Genomic DNA, 21,574 nt, shown 5'->3' on the forward strand with positions numbered 1-21,574 from the left:
TCGTTTCTTCGATCGACGAATCAGGCGGCGGAGACTCGATCAGCTCGAGCGATCACGACTGCAGGGGCAGCCTGTTTAGTTAAGGACAAGAAAGTGAAGATGATGACGATGATATGAAAATGACGATGATGAGAGAGAGAAAAAAAAAGAGAACAACAAGCTGTTCCGCCCATGCACGTGCGCGTCGCGTGTATCACATGTCGCCTCATGACGCGCACGTGCGTACCGGTGTAACAGTCAGAAAAAAAAAACGAGTATTAAATATATGCGGGGGCCGTGGAGAGGAGGGAACCTTCCTTTACTCAAGAGAAAATCTGGACGGATCGTTCGCTCGATTCGTCCGATTGTTTCCCTATATTGTCAGGCAAATGAACGACGAACAACAAAAACGAACAAAAAGAAAAAGAAAAGAAAACATGAACAGAGGAAATGCATTGAATCCGTGTAACACTTGATATTTCTCCGTTTTGAAACGCATTCCCAGCAAACTGAACAAAAACGAAACAAGACAAAAAAAAGAGTCTCGAAGTATCTTACCGTGCGTTGTCTCTCCTTCCTATGAAATTGTACCCTCCCCCCTCCCTCCCTCCCTCCCTCCCACCCGAGGAGAGCTCGCGGGCCCTATATTGCAATATTTGTACTTTTCCATGTTGAAACCTCGATATACAATAAATTATATTAACAAACTTTGATCCTCCATTCTTTCAGCCAGTCGACCGATCCATCTCTCACCTTGGGATCTTTTTTTTTTCCGACCATTATCTGTTTCCGTTGACAATAGTAAGCAAGACTTGAAAGTAGGTACACCGGAAAAACTGTTTACAGGATTAAGGAAAAAAACGCCGGGTTAACGTCGTTATGAACACATTTATTCGTGAGCCGTAGTACAATGGTGAGACTCGGTCATTTGTTTTTGTCCTTCTGAGTATAATTTAGTTCGAATGAATAACGCGAAACATTTTTATAAAGGAAACATTTTGACGGCAGCTGAGGACGACGCAAGTCTTCGTAGCAACATGAGGCTCTTGAATAGGTAAGTGTAACTTTCGCATTCGTCGTTTTGTACAAATGTACACGTAACAGAGAAAAGCGTAATATTCAACAGCAATTGTCCATCTACTTTTTATGAGCCACTGGTTTTTTCGGGGCGAATTCCAGGCCCCTTATATAATTCTTTTTAATTTGATATTTTTCTGTAACAAACAGCGATATTCGTTAGACGAGAGCCGTACGAGTATTCATTTTATAAAAGTAAAATACGTTTTCTGCTTACCAGTGAGTAATTTGTACACGTAGAGAATTTGATTTCCTTGAACGAGAACGCTGGGAGTTTTCTTCCCCGGTTCATCCGTGATTGTTGCGCTCGCGCCAATGTTTTGGCACTCCTTGCTAAACTCTTTCGAGTTTATTCCGAAAGTCTCCAAGTTGTTTACTAACGTCACCTTTAATGTAGTAAGCACATCAAATTAATTTGATCATTTTCATCTGAAATTGAAAGTAATCTTTATACCTTTTTGCCGCCGGTTCGAACGGTAACCCTCATATCGATGGGCTCCAATTTCCCCGTGTGCAACAGCTTGTTCCCCGCTAGCATAACTTCGTGCATGTGCGTCATCCGCCCTATAAATTTATTTATTCCGTCCTCCATCGTGACGGTGACTTGATCCGCTTTGGTTTTCATAATACCTGCGAGTTGTGGGTTTAATTTCAGTATCCTGCGGAAAGAACGAATTTACAAGGATCGCGCGTATGAACTAGCGGCACGCAGGAATAGTACACAGAAAACGCTCGCTCACTTTCCGTCCTGTAGATTCTCCTGTTTCACGTAATCAGTGAAACATTTTCTGATCTCAGCTCTTTTCATTACGTCTCCTTTTCTGCAATCATCGTATGGGAGTAAAATGTACATAATTCGGATCATATAATACAGCATAATGGTATATGATGTAACGGTTGTAGACTTCTGCTCTGTACAGAAAATCATTCTCTCTGCAATTATCGTATCGCGGTGAAAAAATGGTGTCTCCCTAGGCGTGACGCTGTATACTCACTCATATCCGAATTTCGACAGTATAGGCACCACGTGAGCAGTAACTTTGTAACACTCCGAGACCACCGCCGTGTTCGACACGACCGATTCGACCGGTGCCGGTTTCTCTAAAACGACCAATCTCCTTATCAGTGGGTGATCGAACTGTAACAAACGGTATTTATCAATGCTTCTATCGTTAAACCCTTCGTTATTTCTGACGACCGTTATCGAGCCGCGAGAGATCTCGTCAAAAGATAACGGCAGAGTTGACAGGAGCGTCACGGTGCAAGGACGTTACCTTAATCAACAACAGGCTCTCAACACCCTTCGTGATAGAAGTATTTATAACACCTTTCGCTTTCATTTCCGCTAGGAACACGGATAGCTTTTTATATCGAGACTTTTTTATGTCTATGTTTTTATCGGGTGGACACGCCGCCATCAAATGATTTTTGAAAAAATTCGATACCAACATCGGCAAATCGGTGGGCTTCACGGACCTCTTGCATGCTTTCAAAAAGCAGTACTCCAACAAGTTGTCCATTTCTTGTACCGGGTCTAATACTGTCTCGGTCATTTCTATGGGTTCTTCCATGGTTTCCGTTTCGGCGGATTCTTCCGTGTTCTCCTCTGCATTATTCTGCAATGTTTTGCCCAATTAATAGGTTTCAAATAAATCTATTAGCTATTAATCTACTACAAATTACCTCGCCAGCAGATTCGTGCGCAAGGTTCTCATTGGAGACCCTTAAGTCACTCATTGTATCGATAAGCGTGTTATCATTGATTTTGTTAGCTTGCCTGGTGTCTTCAATATTTTCTGATTTGTCAGCATCGTCATCGATATTTACAGATGGTCCCAAGTTTGGTCTTTTGGGTGGTTTTCCCAATTGACAAAGCATGTCTCCTATTACATGCAGTATTTCTATACATTTCCCATAACCGCCGGACATGTACATGTCTTCGCTAGATAGTGCTGTAATTCCAACAGCTACCGACGCCTGAAAGAAATATATATATATATATATATATACAAACGACTACTACGCACGTATACGCTACGTATACTACTAACGATTAATAACAAAATCATTGTGCCCACAAACCTTATTATCATCTGTGTCAACTGAAACAAGTGTACCCTTTTGCAGTTTGCCAAACGAGTACAATGTCACTGGTTCTTTGATGACCACTCCAGGCAACATCAAGTTAGCTCCGCTTGCTAACTTTGAGATCACCGGTTGTCTTGTTGTGAAGACAATCAACAAATTTGGATGCTGCCATAAGGTATATATGGTTGGCAACAGCGGCAGATGCAAGCTGTCTACTTGGAAGAACATAGGTATTTTAGCAACACAGTACAGTTTGCCCAACTGCCCATTGTGAGTTATGATTTTCATAACACTAATCGCCTCCTTTTTGGGAATTAACAATTGCACCTCTTCATCTGTCAGGGTTGGATATGCTGCCAAAATCTCTTGACACAACTTTTTCCTAATTAAAGACAACGGAGAAATGTAACAGACATCCATCAGGTATAGCTTGCTTATCCGGTAAGAATCGCTTATTACTTATTTAACTGTAAAACTTCTAACTGTAAAATATAAGTTCTCATATTTTAAATAACATTATCGTGTACTAACCTCTCTGTACCTTTCAATTGATTGTTTGACTTAACTTTAAAAGGTTTAATAAACATCCTGATTTCACTGATTATTCGCGGCCACGCGTTTATAAAATGATTAATGATTCCTCAGCAAAAATGAACTCACTGTACTTCTCAGATGATAGGAGAAATATTCAGGCTGTCCAACCGTTTAATTTTTTATTTAATTGCTTCATTGTCTCGAGTTATAAATGTAAACGCTATGCTTTGAATTTCTTTTACGAAACACTAAGCTCTGTATTCGATGTTTCTTAACAATGAACAACCGAACACCACGATTTCAGAGTATGAAAGCATTTTATAAATATATGTGTACAGAGAGGAGAGTCCTCACGCCCGGGATTTTAGTGTAGATGCAGGTTAGTGTTCGGGATTCCTCCGCTGGGTGGCGCCACGTACATGTTCCGGCAAAATCTGCAAAAAGCGCCATTACCTCGTAGTGGCGAAACGCCCAAGCTTGTAACCGATTAGTATTCACGATTCCTCCGCCGGGTGGCGCCACGTACATCTTCAGGCAAAATCTGCGAACAGCGCCATTATCTCGTAGTGGCGAAACGCCCAAGCTTGTAGTCGATTAGTGTTCCGGATTCCTCCGCTGGGTGGCGCCACGTACATCTTCCGGCAAAATCTCCAAACAGCGCCATTACCTCGTAGTGGCGAAATGCCCAAGCTTGTAGCCGATTAGTGTTCAGGATTCCTCCGCTGGGTGGCGCCACGTACATCTTCCGGGAAAATCTCCAAACAGCGCCACTACCTCGTAGTGGCGAAACGCCCAAGCTTGTAGTCGATTAGTTTCAGATTTCCATCGCCAGGTGGCGCTGGCTGCTCCACTGTCGTAACTCGGCCGGTAAAGTTTGGCTAACAGTTTGAGCGTTTTGCCGCTACGGTCTAGTGGCGCTATTTTCAGATTTTTAGGAGCAGATGATTCCTGCCGCTTATTGCACTACCACTTATGGTAATATCGGCAAGAATCATTTGTTCTATTCTTTAGGGGTTAGATGTTAACAAAGTTAAAATGAGGGTACCCACGCCCGGGATTTAATTGTCAGCGTCAGCACACTCATTTCCTCCTCTGGTGTCTCACACAAAACAACTCGTTTGCTTACACGTTTAATATTGTAATTTATTTGGTGAAAAATAAAGAATATTATTTACAACAATCAATGTGTTCTTCTTTCTCTACCCTGGACACGAATATTCCAAATTTCGTGCCACCTCTTTTGCTATAATGTTCTCCTAGTAGAAATCCGAAAATTGCGAAAAATTTCGTAATTATTAGAAAATTCTGAAAATCGAACTTTGTATTAGGAGAACATAATATCAAAGGAGGTGGCACGAAAATTCAGAAGTATAAGTCAACGACAAGCCAGACGGCCAAAATTCGGAAAAATTTCGAAAATTCCGAAAATCGAACTTTGTATTAGGAGAACATAATAGCCGAGGAGGTGGCACGAAAATACAGTAGTATAAGTCAACGACAAGCCAGACGGCCGAAATTACGAAAATTTTCGAAAATTTGAACTTTTGTATTAGGAGAACATGATATCGAAGGAGGTACCCGAATTTCAGTAGTACCAGTCAACGTCAAGTCAGACGCTCGAAAATTCTCGGAAATTAAGTGGTACAAGTCAGCGACAAGTCAGACGGCCGAAATGACGAAAATTTCGAAAATTTTCGAAAATTTGAACTTTTGTATTAGGAGAACATGATATCGAAGGAGGTATCCGAATTTCAGTAGTACAAGTCAACGTCAAGTCAGACGCTCGAAAATTCTCGGAAATTAAGTGGTACAAGTCAACGACAAGTCAGACGGCCGAAGTTCCGAAAAATTTCGAAAATTTTCGGAAAATTTGAACTTTTGTATTAGGAGAACATGATAACAAAGGAGGTGGCACTATTTTCAGTAATACAAGTCAACGTCAAGTCAGAGGGCCGAAATTTTTCGAAATTTTCCAACATTCAGTAGTACAACTCAACGACAAGTCAGACGGTCAAAATTTTCTGAAAATTTTCGAAATTTTCCGAATAATCGCAATTTCTGTCGGGAGAACATGATAGTGAAAGAGGTGGCACGAAATTCAATAGTATAACTCAACAATAAGTGGGACGGTCGGGAAAAATTGAAGGTTTAATAATAAAATACGCAGTCTTTTCAATACATTGTCTTTATTGTCGATTTTTACATAAAATGATTGCGTTAATATACAGTATAAATGTTTCATGTAACGTAGATGTAAATGTAATGTAACTATGCGCACTATTTACCGAAAAAGTAAAATTAATGATATATTTACATAAAAGCGAAAATACAGAATATTTTCAGTACAAATTCGGTACAATAAATAATAAGAGAATAGCGATTGTTGATAACGTAAATACCTATTTTATCAATGTTATTAGTTTTCCATTTTACCGACAACATTGATATCGACTAATTGTAAATTTTGTTAAATAATTTTGGACACGTTCTAACTATTAATCCATTTGGCTGTGACTCTCAGAATATTTTTCTATTCTTCAAATCGCAATTTGCGTTAATAGTGTAAAGTGGAATAGAAGACGTACTAAATATAAGAAAGATACCTAAACAAAACTGGGACAGAATAATTCCTAAGTGCATTATTCATATGACAAATTGTCCTCGATAAGATGTCTTTCGTTGCAAACCACATTGTTAACTCCATTTGACTCTCCTTATTCATACTCAAAGTCCAAGCGGTAGACAAAGTCCAGACATTCTATTTTCTTCGATCGTATGCGATGCCCGTTTATTACCAATCAATTATATGCACTGCAATAACGTACAAACCATTATAGCACACAGTTAACTGATCGAAGTTTCACTCAGCATCAAATTATAAACCATCTCGCAAAAGTTAAAACATACCAACCACTCGAAGAAACTACAAAAGGGCTACAGATCGACTAGTAGTATACGTATAGTATCAGAGAGGATACAATTGATTCAAGAATGCAAGGTGCACTGAAGATATAGTCCACAATAACGAGCAATTGAAGGAAATTGTTCATCTGGCCCATTAGCTCAGTTGGTTAGAGCATCGTGCTAATAACGCGAAGGTCGCGGGTTCGATCCCCCCATGGGCCAAATCTTTTGATTCTTTTTAAATTAAAAATTTTTCCATAACACAATTCTTTTTTTCATTTTTCCACTGCACAACATAACTATTTACCTCAAATTTTCCTGCGGAGGAATTTGTACAGGAAAGTGACTCGTCGATGTCTCTAGTTGTGCTCATCCTCAACCATCATTCAAAAATGTAGACAGAAAAGGATTATGTCCTTCCCATTTTTCTAATTACATTTCCCCACTCAAGACCTCCGTATCCGCTTCGACGGCGTCTTATCGAAACGTATGAAATCAAGCGCGGTCTAGCTGTACGATTAAGCTAAAAATTATATCATTCGCGCGTTGATAAGATAATCTGGTCGCGCGTGTCGGGTTCAGAAATACTTTGGAAAAGCCGAGGCCGTTAATCTGAACCTCTCGAGGGAATCGAGTGAACATTTCAGACGATTATATCGAGCGATCTTTATTCCAGACTCACGATCCACGGTTTATCGTTCGCTCTTACGAGAAGATAAACCCGTAGAACCGTATTTTATCCAGGCTGGGGATTACAATCAATTTTCCAGTTAATCAAGCAACGTATCGTATTGCGCAGTACCGAAACATTCGTTCCGCTTGCTCCAGCGAGCGAACCGTGTCAACAGGCTGCGTGTTTGCTGCAGCTTCGCGGAACCGCTTCCGGTTCCTCGAATCCGTCACCCGTCCGCCCCCGCAATCGGAAACGGCAGGGCGGCTATGGTTAAAATCGCATCCGCCTACACGTTCGAGTAAAAAACGACCGCATATGCGGCAAAATGGGTTTCCACGACGTTTTCCTATGACTCATTGTCGGCAGCGCATGTGCACAGTTCGCTGTGCATTACACCCCACGCGGTTTCGAACAGTGCATGCCGGTTGGACAAAAGTAAGAGTTCAACAACCAACGAGTTCCGCCTTTCCTAATTTTCAATTGATGCAGATTGTATTCCGCGCAACAGCGTGCAGCCAATCAATAAATAATATTATTAGAATAATATTAAGAGCCTTCAAATTGCGGAAATGTTTGCAGCGCTAAAAACCAGGGTCTTTTATGCGACTATGTTCGAGGAGCGTGTAAGGGGTTGAAATCTGGTGTGTTACGAAACACAGTGCGCCCCTATGGGGTGGAAATCCTGCTGGGCAAGGCAAGGGCGGCGAACGTTGCAACAACGCGTTGTGCGCCTGTCCCTCGCGTTGCATGTCCCACCCCGAAGGATATGCAGCCAAAGCGTGTTGTCACACCACCACGTTCCTGGGAGTTATCGATCCCGCCGCAAGCTAAGCTACCTTTGGTCGAATCTGACGTCAACGGACGGCCGTTGATAGGCGGCATTCAACTGTGCCCAGCCGCCATTGGCCGGGGAGCCGGTATAAACGGTGCTTTCACGGTAACCTGTTCCAGTTGTGTTGTTATCCACTCACTGTACACTTGGTAAGTAGCGTACCGCTCAGCTCCGCTTTATTTTCGTCCGTCTCGTCTCTCCGGCCATTGTTTTCCTCGTTTTCTCAATTTTCGCCACCATTTCACTCGCCAAATATTTCACGTTTCCATCGGAAGTGAAACAATTCGCACCGAAAATGTCAATGTTCGTCGCCAAACGCTGTTGTGCTTTATCGAGATTCGTCTCGATGTTTCGAAAATTCGTACAACACCGCAAGTCTCATGAATTTTGCAACCGTTTTCAAGCCGACGATTTCTAAGTGAAAACCATCGGTTCCGGTTTATGCTTTGCTGTCCATTCAGCTCTCCGGCCATTGTTCTCATCGTTTTTCGGATTCCATTCTTCGGCTGTTTCGCGTCTTCGTTCCGAATTTGCATCTGCCTCGTCCACAATGGACTCGCTCTGTCGCGCGATCGAGAGAGATTCTGCGGCCGCGACATTTTGAAAAATTCGTGCTATATCGCGAGTCTGCTAAACCCGACAGCCATTTTAAAACTTGTGCAACAACCTCGTGCAGTTCCCGAAGGGGAAGAGTCGTTCTCTCGCTTCTCCGTCAAACTATTTCGGAGTTGTTTCAGCTCGAAGCAGTTCGAGCCGACCCTGACATTGGCAGCAGTCTAGGATTTGAATTATTCGTTTCGGCGAGACGGTGTCGATAGTGTTGACATTTCCGTCTCACCTTTCTGTCATTCCTGAATATTCTATACGGCTCGCGACGACGGAATCGAGCCGTCTAAACCTCTGACGTCCATTCTCGTCGATATGACGCGCGAGTTTTCAGCTGGTTTCTACATAATAGATCAACTTCGGCGATACGTGCGTGAAACTTCTGGTCGACGCATTCAAATTTCGACGTGCACCGCCGTTGCATTCGCATTGATTCCACTCAGAGCAGTCCCTTCGAAAACTCGGTCTGCTTTGTTCTCGTTCTCGAACAACAATGTTTTCTCCGGTCTTCCTCTCGCGTTTGAAAGTGCAGGAAAACCCTGAAAATTTCGAGAATTTTATTAGAAAAATGGATCCTGTCCGGTTTCCGCATCGAGGTTTTTATTTGTAGAAACGTGAGAAACTATTTCCGAAGAAAATTGCATCGTTCGTTCGCAGGATACGGCACGCTGCACTCGGTCCGCGTCAAGGATTAATCAATATGCTCGCACCTCTCGACTGCATACTCCTGCGCAAGGATAATGGCAGGAACGTCGTTTCGCCGAGGTTCGCCGGGGATTGTTAGAAAGGCGTTTTAATTAAATGCCCGTGACACAACTCGTCGCGGATTAATCCTCGTAAATAATCAGTGTGAAAGGACAACATGTACCGAGGCTCACTTTCGATCGCGCCATCTTGCAACCGAGATAAAAACACAACACTCCTTTGCGATCCTCGCGTAACTCCGATACCTACTGCTACTAGCTTAACTACTATTTAATAGATTCAATTTTTATTTCATTAGAATAAATCACTTTGGTCTCGTGGAATTGTTTCGGTTGTCGAACGGTACTTTTCATTTTTTATTTCAGGGGGAATAGGGTGTTGCCCAAGAATTACCATTTCTTTTTTTATTTTATTATTACCATTTAATTATTATTACCATATTTTTAAATTGTTGCACACGGAGTGCAGAGTGCAGTGGCGCGGGCGCATGGCTGAATTTCGCGATCGATCGCATTGTTCGCAACGGGAGAACGTGTGTTGTCGTAGCGCGTTCTCTTCGTGGAAATCGGCGACACCGGCGGCGCGGCGTGCGAGCAGGATCGAGCTACACAATAGAAATCGGCGGCCGAAGGTTATGGCAAGCGGTTCTCACCGCGTTAAACGCTGTCGGTTTTCGGTCGAAACCGCGATCCAAAACGGCGAAACGCAACCGGTCGACGAACATGTATTTTTCCGCAGACCGCTGCCCGCAAATAGAGAAAAAATAAGTGTGCCGGTCCCGACGGTCTAAAAGCGAGATAGACTTTGTCCTAATCGCCCGAGGCGACGTCGTCTTTCGCCTCGAATCACGTGTCGTTCTCCTGCTCCGTGAATATCGGACGCGAAAATACGCCATACAGGGCCAATAGGGCGGGGACCCTGTGGGGTAATTAATATTAATAACTGTATTAATTCTACTTATTTTTCAAGCATAATTTTTTCCATTCGGATCAGTTAATATCAGTTACATGTCTCTGTTTTAATATTCAGTATGCTTTAAAAATTGGGTCCCTTGACGTATAGCCAGAGAATATCATAGGTATCGAAGGGGAATTCTATATTTTATCTGTAAATTATTTAAATTGAACGCACACAGTCGTTTCTTCTCGCAACAATTTTTCATCGTCCCGAGAACAGCCTCGGGACCGAAATAACTGGCTAGGAATATACAGTGTGTCAAAAAGGTATTGGCACGTGTGTCCATATGGGCGGATGGGCAGGGGCCCTTGGAATTAGGTCGTCCCTGGTCCAACGCGTTTCTAGCTGGTTTCTCTCCTCCGGTAAACGTTCCGAGAGGAATGCCCAACGCACGCTCTCTAAATTGTTTGTTTTGCAAGTCCATCTTCGGGTCCAAAGAATTAGGAGCGGTTCTGGCAATTTTATCTAAGAACGCAATGGCGAACTGTTTAGGGTTAACCGGTCCGGAGAGCATTACATAAGGTGTAGGCACTTCGTACACAGATTTATCAGGGGAAAAACACAGCGCGAATAGTTGTTTGGCCCGGTGTATCTTGACCGTGCGTCACGAGACACGACGATGCTATCTTCCGAGATACGGGGGACCCTGAGTAACCGGAAGAGCCGTGAACCCCGAATGTCAATGTCTCGCACGCGCCTCGTCCCGATAGCGATTGATCTCGCTGGTTCGGATAGCAGAGATCTGCCCGCAACAAAAAATAAAATCGGACCATCCTAGCCTTGGCCGTTCTCCAAACTGTCTTATAGCGCGTTCTATTTTCGCGCGTGATCGACCCGAGCCCGTCTACCCACGCGTATAAAAACACGTCCGAGACACAGCATCGTACGTGGTCGAGTATGAAAATCGACCGTGGGAAACAGGCGATTATGTGACAATAATGATTTCCCCACGCAGTCGAGCCGAGACTGTTCCTGTTACGTCACCCCGTCGTCCGCGATTCTTTCTCGCGATAACCTTCCGCGCGGAGATAACAGCGATTTCGAATCGGCGATCCGTTCGGTGGTCGTTGAACTTTGGCTAACGAAACGCGTCGCGCTGTTGTTCTCGGCTGAAAACACCGATCCGATTCTCGAGCTTCTCGGGCACCGCGGAAAATTCAAAGGAAAGTTCAAAAGGTTTATATAAATAAATATATATAAATATCCCATGGCTCTTTTTCGTGGCATTCGCTGCGGCCATCCGGAGCAGTCCTCGAGCTGCTGACTCGATTTTTCGCAGCGCTCGTGGGACAATGAAGTTTGCAAATTTTGCAGAGAAAGCTTTTCAATTCGTTAAACTATCCCCTGCTTTAAATTGCACCCACTTGTTTTCTGTCACTAGTAAATGAGGTTTGAATGAGATTTAAATAAATAGGCTTCTAATAAGACTTCTACAGACTTCCAGTAGACTTCTTCGAATCGTGTACTTCTTCGAGGTCAACGCGGACCCCCTTAGCAGACCCGATAGGCCCGATTCGAGGCCGAATTTCTCGAGACCGCGGTCTCTTGTTTGAAATCTTATTCATTCGAGGAATTATCCCCTTCGCGTGCCATCGGATCAGGGCTGTGATCGGAGAATAATGTGTGAAACGAGGACAAGGCGGGCGGAGGGTTAACGAGGGTTGAAGACGGAATGGAAAGACGACGGGCCGTTTTGAATGGGCCGGTTAATTTCGTCGTGTTTCTCACGTGTTCCTTCGATTGCTCTGTTGCAGAAGAATAGTATGTATAAAGTACTTCACAATCAAGACATCAAACACGAGTGCTCGCGGTCGGGGGGACTGCACGCGTATCCTGATCACTTCAGGGAACCTAAAAAGCTCCGCCTCTAAGTCAGCCGTTCGCTCGATGATCATTTAAAAGGTTCCTGTCCTCTGGTAGGACTCTGTACATAGTGTACATAGCGCTTTTCTAACGAAGGATCTCGCCGAGACAAGCCGAGGCAAGCTCGGTGGCTCTAACATACGTTCACGCGGGTAAACGAGAATAACAAAAGAGAGAGAGAGCAAGAGAGAGAGAGAGAGAAAGAGCGATCCACTATAACATTCCCCCACGCTGTACCCGACGCACGCACCACCCAGAAGCACACGCATCGAAGCAGTTCTCAGGCAAACGCAACAAAACCGAACGAGAACGGACAAAGGGGAACAACAGAGAGGCAGAGAGAGAGAGAGAGAGAGAAGGATATGAGCACAATGAAGCAAAACGCGCAGGACGACTTCCCCCTCTGGGTGAAGTTCTTCACCGCGGGCACCGCGGCCTGCATCGCTGATTTGATGACGTTCCCGTTGGACACGGCCAAAGTCAGGATGCAGGTAAATCGATCCCCTTCTATTTTAGGTCATGAAATTTTCACCAAACCTCCGTCCACAAACCCCCATACTCGAAAATAATCGCACGACCCTCTACCCAGCTCGTTTCTAAAGGGTGGGACCTCCGCTTTCCCACCCTCCAACGAACCACCCTGGAACGAAATCCTTTCGAGAACCCCTTCCAAAATTGACCCTCGACAACGAGGCTGTGCAGAACCAACGTCTGAACCGAGAAGCAACCTTACAAAAAATTCTCTCGAATCCAATTCTGACCAATTGCAATTTTTCTACCAAATTAAATTAAATTTTCTACTTATTAAAATTCGTTACAGTCCAAAGCTTGGTCCAACCTTGAGATTAGTTGTCTTTTTAAAAGTGCCCGAACATTACCGCGACTATATGTCCCTATGAAACATTTTACTCGTTTATGAAACTTCGTTTCATGAAAAACGGTGTATGGAATTTTGCGAATTGTAAGCGTGTGCGAATTTGTTTAGATCGCCGGCGAGGCGCGTCCCCTTCTGATACCAAGCGCGGAGGGCGCGATGCTCTCGATGAGACAGACGCAGCCCGGTCTGTGGAAGACAGTATGGGACATCGTCAGAATGGAGGGAGCAAGGTACGTTGTTCACGATCCTACGCGTAATTTAAGAGAGGCACGGGGTAGGTAAAGCATATGCAAATATACATGATTGTACATAGAGATCGTTGCGTACGATTCCACCGATTCGGATCAGTGTATACATACGATATCTATCTATAATATCTATACCATTATGAATAATAATAATAAACATATATATATATAAATATATATATATATATATATATATATATATATATGCCGGGGGCGAGTCTTTCTCAGCCCGATCGACGATTCGATTTCAATTCCCGCGCTGGCCGATTTCCATTCGTAGGCTTGCTCGGTTTCCTCCCCGTTTAACGAGAACCGACGCAAATCTTGCGATCGGAGTCTCCGCGACGCTGCTTCATTTTCTTTTCCGGCTGATTTCTTCCCCGTGATCTGCCGGTCGCCGCTAATTAGCCGATCGAGGCCCCCGTCGCTGTCGATGCCCCACTAACGAACTAATTATACTCGCGACGGATCGCGACGGGCCAAACCTCTGCAGACGATCGCGTTCCGAACCGTCCTCGATCTTCAAAAACTGCAAATCTTTGATGAAAACAGAAAAAGAGTAAAAACGATCGTTGCCAAAAAAGGAGGAATTTTGAATCGAGTACGATGTGTATTTCGAATATCCGCGGTTTGTTGAGGAAAGAATCTTTGAGCACCGTTCTCGGAGCAGAATGGCAGAAGAGAACACGCGAGACGACAATGGGCCGGCCTATTGTGAAGCGAGACAGACTGTAATCCGATCGCGGCGTAATCGTACTATCAAATCGCGGAATTCACGCGTCCATTTCGAGCACCGACAACGACGGAACAAGATCGATCGGCCATAATCGCGGTAACGGAGTCACGGTATCGGGGAACCGATAATTTGCTACCGCGCTAACCACCTTGTTCGTTTATTCTTACTTCTTTGGACAACGCTTACGGTTCAATTATCCTTTCTCTTTACATCGATTAGAGTGCCATCGACTGTTCGTCGAACTCGTCGGTTTTGTTAGCGATGGGACCAACCCGAGAACAATCGCGATCGATAGTCGATCGGAGACTTCATTGAAAATCGATGTTCCAGATATTATCGTCGCAGACAGCACGATTATTTAATTACACTTGAACGAGGAGCGATTCATTCTCCGGATAGTAATTGTATAGATAACACACGCTTGGTCGTTGTTCCACTGGAATTAATCTGACAAAGAGAATCGCGTTCTTTTCTTTTTGTGGAAGTAAAGATCATTCGTCTTTGTACATTATGATTGATTTGGTTTTTTTTTTGTTCACTCGCGATACGCTCGATCCCATCGCTAGGTCGTTGCGCGACGTCCTATCGGCCACACGTGGACGACGGCTGTTCGATTAATACGACACGTCTATGGCACTCGCTTCGCCTACTTTATCGTTTCTTTCCTCTCACGCTCGCCAGCTGCCTTTCCCGGTGCTTGTTTCAATTTTAACAGCCAATCATTATTAATGGCGGAGCTGCGATAGATTAGAGCGACAATGCGAGCGTAGAATTACATTCTACCGTTTCGTACGTGTTACTTCTCTATATATGTCGCCGAGGCCTGGACTATAACCGTCGCGGAATTATCCCCACTACCGCGGGGCGCACGATATTATTGACAATGACGACAGCAACGGAGAAAATTGGCACGTGCATGAACGCCAACAATGCAAACGGCTGGTTTCCGTGAAACTTTAAACGACCGAGAACGTGTTAATTACGCTGCTATTACGTCACCGCTATAAACACGGGGAAAAAAACGATTTTTTTTTGTCGGCGTTTTAATCGACGCTCTCGCAGCTTTCATCGCAGCTCCGGACACAAAATTAAGCTCGCAATCGTAATTTCGTTGAAGGGAAAAGCAGCACGCGATAATGAGAGAAGCCTCTCCGCGCTAGGCGAGCGGAATTTTCGTTTCTCCTTTGTCTCTGCTTATTTTTCTCTATTTATTTTGTCTTTGATCAAGCCGCCTCTTTCTTTTCGAATTAACCGGATCGCACACCGGACCGGTGCGACGCATTCTTTGGTTTGCGCTTCCGCCGCGTGCATATCCGCTCTGCCATAACCGCGAGTATGCGCAACAGCTCTCTCGTCGCAAGCTCTCTCCCGGTCAAACTCGAAAGATTCGTTCTCTTTTCTCTCGTGCTCATCCGACGTTTCGGAAGACTCGACACTCTCGTCGCATTTGATCGATGGACTGACTGTACCGACGACTGTCGGAACTAACAATTATTCGCTATTAATTGGTTTCGGAAAATTGTTCGAGAAACCCCGAAGAAACCATCGCTCCAAAATAAATCCAAACGAAATGATTAGAAATTGTTATTGTTGGTTCGTAGGATCCATCAAAAAATGTTTAGCAACGGAGGCTTTAAAAAATTACGAAATAATTAACAAGTGTGTTACAATTCCTCATTTGCAAAGCAATTCGGTTCTGAGGGTAGCTAGTAGCTTCGCTATAAATGACAAACGTTCCGAGCCTATCATACAGCAAACGATACGTCAAGAAATCGATCTCCGTCTGGCGATCGAAGCGGTATCGAGATCGTGATCTCGCGGAAAGATAGCCACAGTCCATTGATCAAACACGCGTCCATTCGCCTCAGGAAGCTCGCATGTGTTCAATCTCATCATTCGAATGCAAACGCGTTAGCGAATCGACCTAAACGCGAAAGAGAAAGGGAGAGTGAGTGAGTGAGTGTGAGAGAGAGAGAGAGAGAGAGAGAGAGAGAGAGAGAGAGAGGGAGAGTGAGTGATCGAATGTTTTGAAATAGAGCTCCGGTAAAAGTCCATTCGAATGGAGAGCGAACTAGAGAAAGAGGTTATAGAGAGAGATAAAATGAGAGAGAGAGAGAGAAAAAAAAATCGAAAGATAAAAATTCAAAAAAAAAAAAAACAAAATCTACCCTGGGATACGTATGAGGGTAAATTGTGAGGGCGGTGAGCTTGAGCGAGGGTGGTTACAGGAGCCTGTACGGAGGTCTGTCCGCGGGACTCCAGAGACAGATGTGTTTCGCCAGCATACGGTTGGGCCTCTACGACGGTGTGAAGTCACGCTACGCTGGAATCATCGACGGTACATCCAACAAACTCCTAACTTTTTTTGATTACGCAATCCTATTACGATCGAAACCGAAGTAGAGACACGCGTGCGACACGGCCACACACGTCCATCTCTCTGTTACACGAATAAGCATTGTTACGTGGACGCGTAAGTAAAGGCTGGTGGTCACCATCGATCACCAACCAACCAACCAACCAAACAACCAACCAACCACCGAGTATCTCGGCTCCAGAAGATGCTCCAGACAACTCCTACCGACTCCCGTTTTCTCGGTGAACTATGCGCTCGCGCGTTTCCTCCATTTCTTTTTCTTTTTTTATTCTCATTTTTCCGCGAACAACAGCGTGAAAGGGTGAGAGAAGCCCCGAGGGAGGGTGGCCACGTCGATCCTGAAGAATCGATCGGAGGATTTTCTAGCCGATTTCGAGGAGACACAGGAATCAGCAGCAAGCATATTTCTGGTCCGTAGACTGCGGATCTTTGTGCAAATAAAAATCTTCTGCGTCTTCTCTTATTAATTCGAATCTGTCCAGAATAATTTAATAATGGTCTCGCACTTTTCTGACGCTTTTACACTTGCGCATTTCGCCTACTTATTTCTCGCACGAATCCGCAGTCTACTTGTCCTAAATTGAAATTCGAATTCTGAAATTAACGTTAACTCAGCACCTTCTACTGCTCAACAAGAATTATTCAGACGCATACTTTTCCATCTGGACGAATAATAACATCTTTTAGTCTCTCCGAGATTTCTTGACAAATGGGTTTCCAACCCCGAGCTTTGTTATATTTTCCGCAAAATGATTGCTCGCGATCCGATCGATTCGACGAGGCGCGAGCACCCTCCCCCGCGATCTAGCGCGCCTAACTAACTGTCGACACGATTTCCCGTGGCTTCGAATTCGAGCATGCTCGTTCTCTCGTGTTTCTGTATACTAATACGGCTCTCTAACCGGTGTGTCGCCATTAACGAGCTCAGTTCGCGAGTCCGGTCTCGCGCGCGCGAACCCAGAAATCGTGACGCGAATCTCGCGATTGCATTGGTCCGCACGTTTTCATCGTGATCTCCTCGAAGAACCACGTGTCTATCTCGGGCTTTGCGCACGCGAGATCCACGAGAGACACGCACACACAAAACATATCCCCGTATCTCTCGCGAATGGAAGGCGGACTACTACATACATGGAAAAGTAAGTCGAAAATCAAATATTCTCGAGATACGTTTTCGAGAACAGTTGACTGTGTGTTACGGTGTCGCGTGGATCTCGGGTGGATCTCTCCCGAGGAGTGTCCTCTCTCGAGACACCGTTCACTGTGATCAGCAAGGTAATCAACCAGCTAATAAACGTGATTAACCGCGCACTGCGCGATCCGTCCCGACCCCCGCATCCTATTACGATCATATCAAAAGAACGAAACAAAAATTACAAAAAAAAAAAAAAAAACAAACGAATCGACCGTATCTCGATTTCGAAAAAAAAAATAAACACACAGACGCCTCGCGCGACGCGGATGCGTTTTCATCGTGGACATTTCTCTCAACAGGTAATAACCGGAGCGGACAGAAGAACGTTTCTGTGCGAATCGCCGCTGGTATCACGACCGGCGCCATGGCGGTGCTGTTTGCTCAGCCGACCGATGTCGTCAAGGTCCGTCTGCAGGCTGGTAGCAACGGACGATCATCGGTGAGGTACAGCTCGACCCTGCAGGCCTACAAGAATATCGCTGCCGAAGAGGGGACCCGGGGTCTTTGGAAAGGTGCGTCTCTCTTCCTAGCCACGTTTCCACGTTCCCCGAAGGTCGGAGTGCGTTGCAGTTCGGTGAAAAACTGGTCTTCCGATGGAACTGCAAACGATTACAGACTTTACTACAGTATTCCCTCCGTAACTGTCGCGAGAGATCTCTACCGTAACTGTCACAGTTCTGTCCCCACTTCCTGGGGGATCCCCCTGGGAACCAGTCAAATGCTGGTAACGTGTCAACACGTGTAACTCGTTAAAGAGCAATCGGCCGGCAAGGTCGACGTGTAGCCGCCTAAACGGTCAGGGTGAGCAAACACACCAGGGAGATGATTGTTTAACGATTCCTCTGTGAACGCAGGTACGATGCCGAACATCTCGAGGAACGCGATCGTGAACGTGGCGGAGATCGTATGCTACGACATCATCAAGGACTTCATCCTGGAGTCCGGCTACCTCCGCGACGGGATTCCCTGTCACGTGACAGCCGCTGTGGCCGCAGGACTCTGCACCACGTTGGCCGCGAATCCTGTCGACGTGGTGAAGACCCGCTACATGAACAGCGCGCCCGGCGAGTACAGAGGCGCCAAGGACTGCGCCGTTCGCATGTTCATGAAAGAGGGACCGGCCGCGTTCTACAAGGGCTTCGTGCCGAGCTTCACCCGCCTCGTGTCCTGGAACATCATCCTCTGGATCACCTACGAACAGTTCAAGATCCAACTGGCCAAGAAGATGAACAACAACAACAACAGCAACCAGTGAAACACTGCACGATCGTCGCCCACGATCGATCGATCGCGCTCGAAATCGAACCGCAGCTTCGTCATCTGTACTCGAACCGTGTAGCTTAGGGATGGGAGGACCGACACCCCCCCCCCCCCCCCATTATTCAGACCTTCGCCATTAGAGCTCCCCATAGAATCGTTTGCCTGCCGTCGTTCGCGGTTCCCATGATCTTTCTTCACTGCTGCGCTCTCTCTCTCGAACCGTGTTTTCTCGATCGTTTATTGTTGCTTTCGCAATTGCGTTTCTTTGAAGATCGTTTTACATTCGAGAAGCGCGGGAAAAGAGTAAATTAATCACTAAGAATTGCCAAGGATCGCAGCAGGAAAGCAACTGAAACAATATTCTCAATGTTCTCCCTGAACTGTACACCTTGAAGTGTTTCATTTTTTTTGCGGAATTTACAAGTAAAAATTCACGCGATGCTAAACTTAATCATTTCTCCTCGCATAGTCGCAGGATAGTCTGAACGCGATTACGTTTCCTCGGCGGCGTTAGTATCGTTGCAAGCGACGGCAGCCAATCCTCCCATCCGTCGTTGTGTGCTCTTCACTTTCTTTTCGTAGACGTAAGCGCGCGTGCACTCGGCGTGTTTCGGTAAACGAAGACAACGGAAAATTCTGTAGATTCAACTATTTGGCCGCGCCGAATCGATTTAACTGAGAAAGAAATTAAAAGAAAATTGAAATCAGAAGATCGGGAGGATACCAGAGTTTCGGTGACCGCGTTTCTAGAAACCCTAACTCTGAAAATGTCCGCGAACAGAGTGCACGCGCCAGTATCTTAGAAGTCTCTCGGTAATCCATAACGAAACGTTTTCGGCTACGTAATTCAGTGTTAGAGAGAAAGGGAAAGAGACAAAGAGAGACGGAGTAGACAGTAGGAATTCGACGAGAGAACGGAAAGCGAAAAGAGGAGAAAAAGAGAGAGAGGACGTTTCTCATTGAATAGCTAATTATTAAGGATGATTACGCCAGACAGACAATAAGGATACGCAGAGCATTTGTCTCGACGATGTTGATGAGCGTCTGTTGAGGAACGTACACGCAACAGCTACGGATCGTGTCCCACAAAATTCCGACCAACTCTCCGCCACGAGCTAACGAGGATCCTTCGCCGATTAGACTTCTTATAGTTCGTTAAGTTACGGCGGGAACGTCGGGGAAAATCGGTATCCCCGTCGCGGTCCTTCGTCTTTTCCGGGTCAATTAACAGGGCACAATTTTCATCGAATTTCGCGATAGTTCTTTTCAACCCTTTTACTGTGCTCGCGCGTTCTGCTTTCGAGGTGCAGTGACTTCTCCGTACGTGTCGCCGAGACCTGGATGATAAACGTCGCGGAGCTATCCCCACTACCGCGGGGTATACGGAGCACTCACTGCAATGAGACTCTATAAAATATTCTACAAAATATTTCGTTTTTTCTAGAAAAAATTATTACAGAAGCTCTTGGTATTGCAACCGAGGAAGCTAATTGCAAAGAGGAGAAGATAATAAAACAAAAGGGAGGTTAAGAACCGAATGATCGAAGGCTCAGAGCTTTTCTACAATTTTTCTCTTTGCCAAGGGAGTTGTTAATTTCTAATTCGACAGTTCGACAAAGCGCGCGTCGATCGCTTTGCTTTTTCTTGAAAGCTGCTTGCCGATCCTCGCGAAACCCGCGGCACGATCGCCGACCAGTGTTCGTCGCCGGTCACGGGTGAAGATCGTTCGATCGGTCCTCGTAGACGATATTCGACTGCCCCCGGTTCTCTCAACAGACACTGCACGCGACGACGATGCTCCCAGAAGAGTATTACCTACCATAACGTTTTCTCTCCGAGTGCTCGGAATCCCATCTCCGTTTTCCAAACGAAAATGATTCGAAACGCTCGCTCGGCTGTTAACCGTATACTCAGCAGACTCGTTAGAAGCATTATACCAACGATTTTACCGTGTTTTAGACGATAGACTGCCGGTCCAATTATCTTTCAGCGTGGCCCCCACCGAGGCTCTCCGTAGACCGACTGAACATTTGTACCGCGAACTTCGATTTTACACATTTCTAACGTCGGAAAAAGCTGTTTTACACCGAGTTTCTCCTTTGTTCTGTCCGCGGAGTCGCTCGCGACCCTCGAAATGTCGCGCTTCGAGCTCTCGAAGCCTGTCGGAACCATTTCGACCGACGCACAGTGTTTCGAAAGACGCGTATTCGATATTTGTTAAAACGAACTCCGTCACCCTCGCGCGATCTTCAACGCAATAGTTGACTTTGCACTTTGAATCGACAAACTGTGTTTCATTTACAACGTCACGGCTCAAAGAAGTACATTTCACAGCACAAGAAACCAGCGGATTTTCTGTTCACGCCGAGGAACGTACGAGGGTGTTGTTTCCATGATTTTAACGAATTGTGTCTCCATTACGATTTTACAAGTTCAATTTTACAACGCGAACGATCAGACGATTTTTACCGCGCTACTGTTCAACCAAAGTACGAGGGTGAACAAATTTTACAGAATTGTACGTCGAGTGAAATCGGTATATGTTAAGAAACTGCTCAATCCTTCAGATCCAATCTGAATTGTTAATTTCGTCCAGGTCCGTGCAAATTGGAACACTGCGCGTCTGCGAGTATGAAATCGCTTGCTAATTTAACAGACCTCGC

The 21,574-nt window shown here is 45.2% G+C and overlaps 2 protein-coding genes and 1 non-coding gene across 3 annotated transcripts; 2 read left to right on the top strand and 1 right to left on the bottom strand.

Annotated features, from left to right (window-relative positions):
• Nucleotides 1-853: 853 nt before the first annotated feature.
• On the bottom strand, nt 854-3,962 carry Eif2d (eukaryotic translation initiation factor 2D). Its single transcript, XM_076802640.1, has 9 exons — nt 3,676-3,962; nt 3,139-3,526; nt 2,740-3,033; nt 2,331-2,672; nt 2,052-2,194; nt 1,797-1,877; nt 1,511-1,715; nt 1,274-1,442; nt 854-1,193 (listed from the first exon to the last, which is right to left on the bottom strand). Exons 1-9 carry the CDS (start codon nt 3,729-3,731, stop codon nt 1,117-1,119), a joined length of 1,755 nt encoding a protein of 584 aa, XP_076658755.1. The 5' UTR covers nt 3,732-3,962; the 3' UTR covers nt 854-1,116.
• A 2,768-nt stretch (nt 3,963-6,730) lies between these two features.
• On the top strand, nt 6,731-6,804 carry Trnai-aau (transfer RNA isoleucine (anticodon AAU)). The gene has a single exon. It is a non-coding gene; the product is annotated as a tRNA-Ile (tRNA).
• Nucleotides 6,805-8,086: 1,282 nt separating this feature from the next.
• LOC143362578 (dicarboxylate carrier UCP2) lies at nt 8,087-20,773 on the top strand. Its single transcript, XM_076802868.1, has 6 exons — nt 8,087-8,236; nt 12,110-12,709; nt 13,204-13,325; nt 16,308-16,417; nt 17,951-18,163; nt 18,506-20,773. Exons 2-6 carry the CDS (start codon nt 12,581-12,583, stop codon nt 18,904-18,906), a joined length of 975 nt encoding a protein of 324 aa, XP_076658983.1. The 5' UTR covers nt 8,087-8,236; nt 12,110-12,580; the 3' UTR covers nt 18,907-20,773.
• Nucleotides 20,774-21,574: the final 801 nt, after the last annotated feature.

This window comes from Halictus rubicundus, chromosome 17, assembly GCF_050948215.1.
Source record: "Halictus rubicundus isolate RS-2024b chromosome 17, iyHalRubi1_principal, whole genome shotgun sequence".
Taxonomy (NCBI): Eukaryota; Metazoa; Arthropoda; class Insecta; order Hymenoptera; family Halictidae; genus Halictus; species Halictus rubicundus.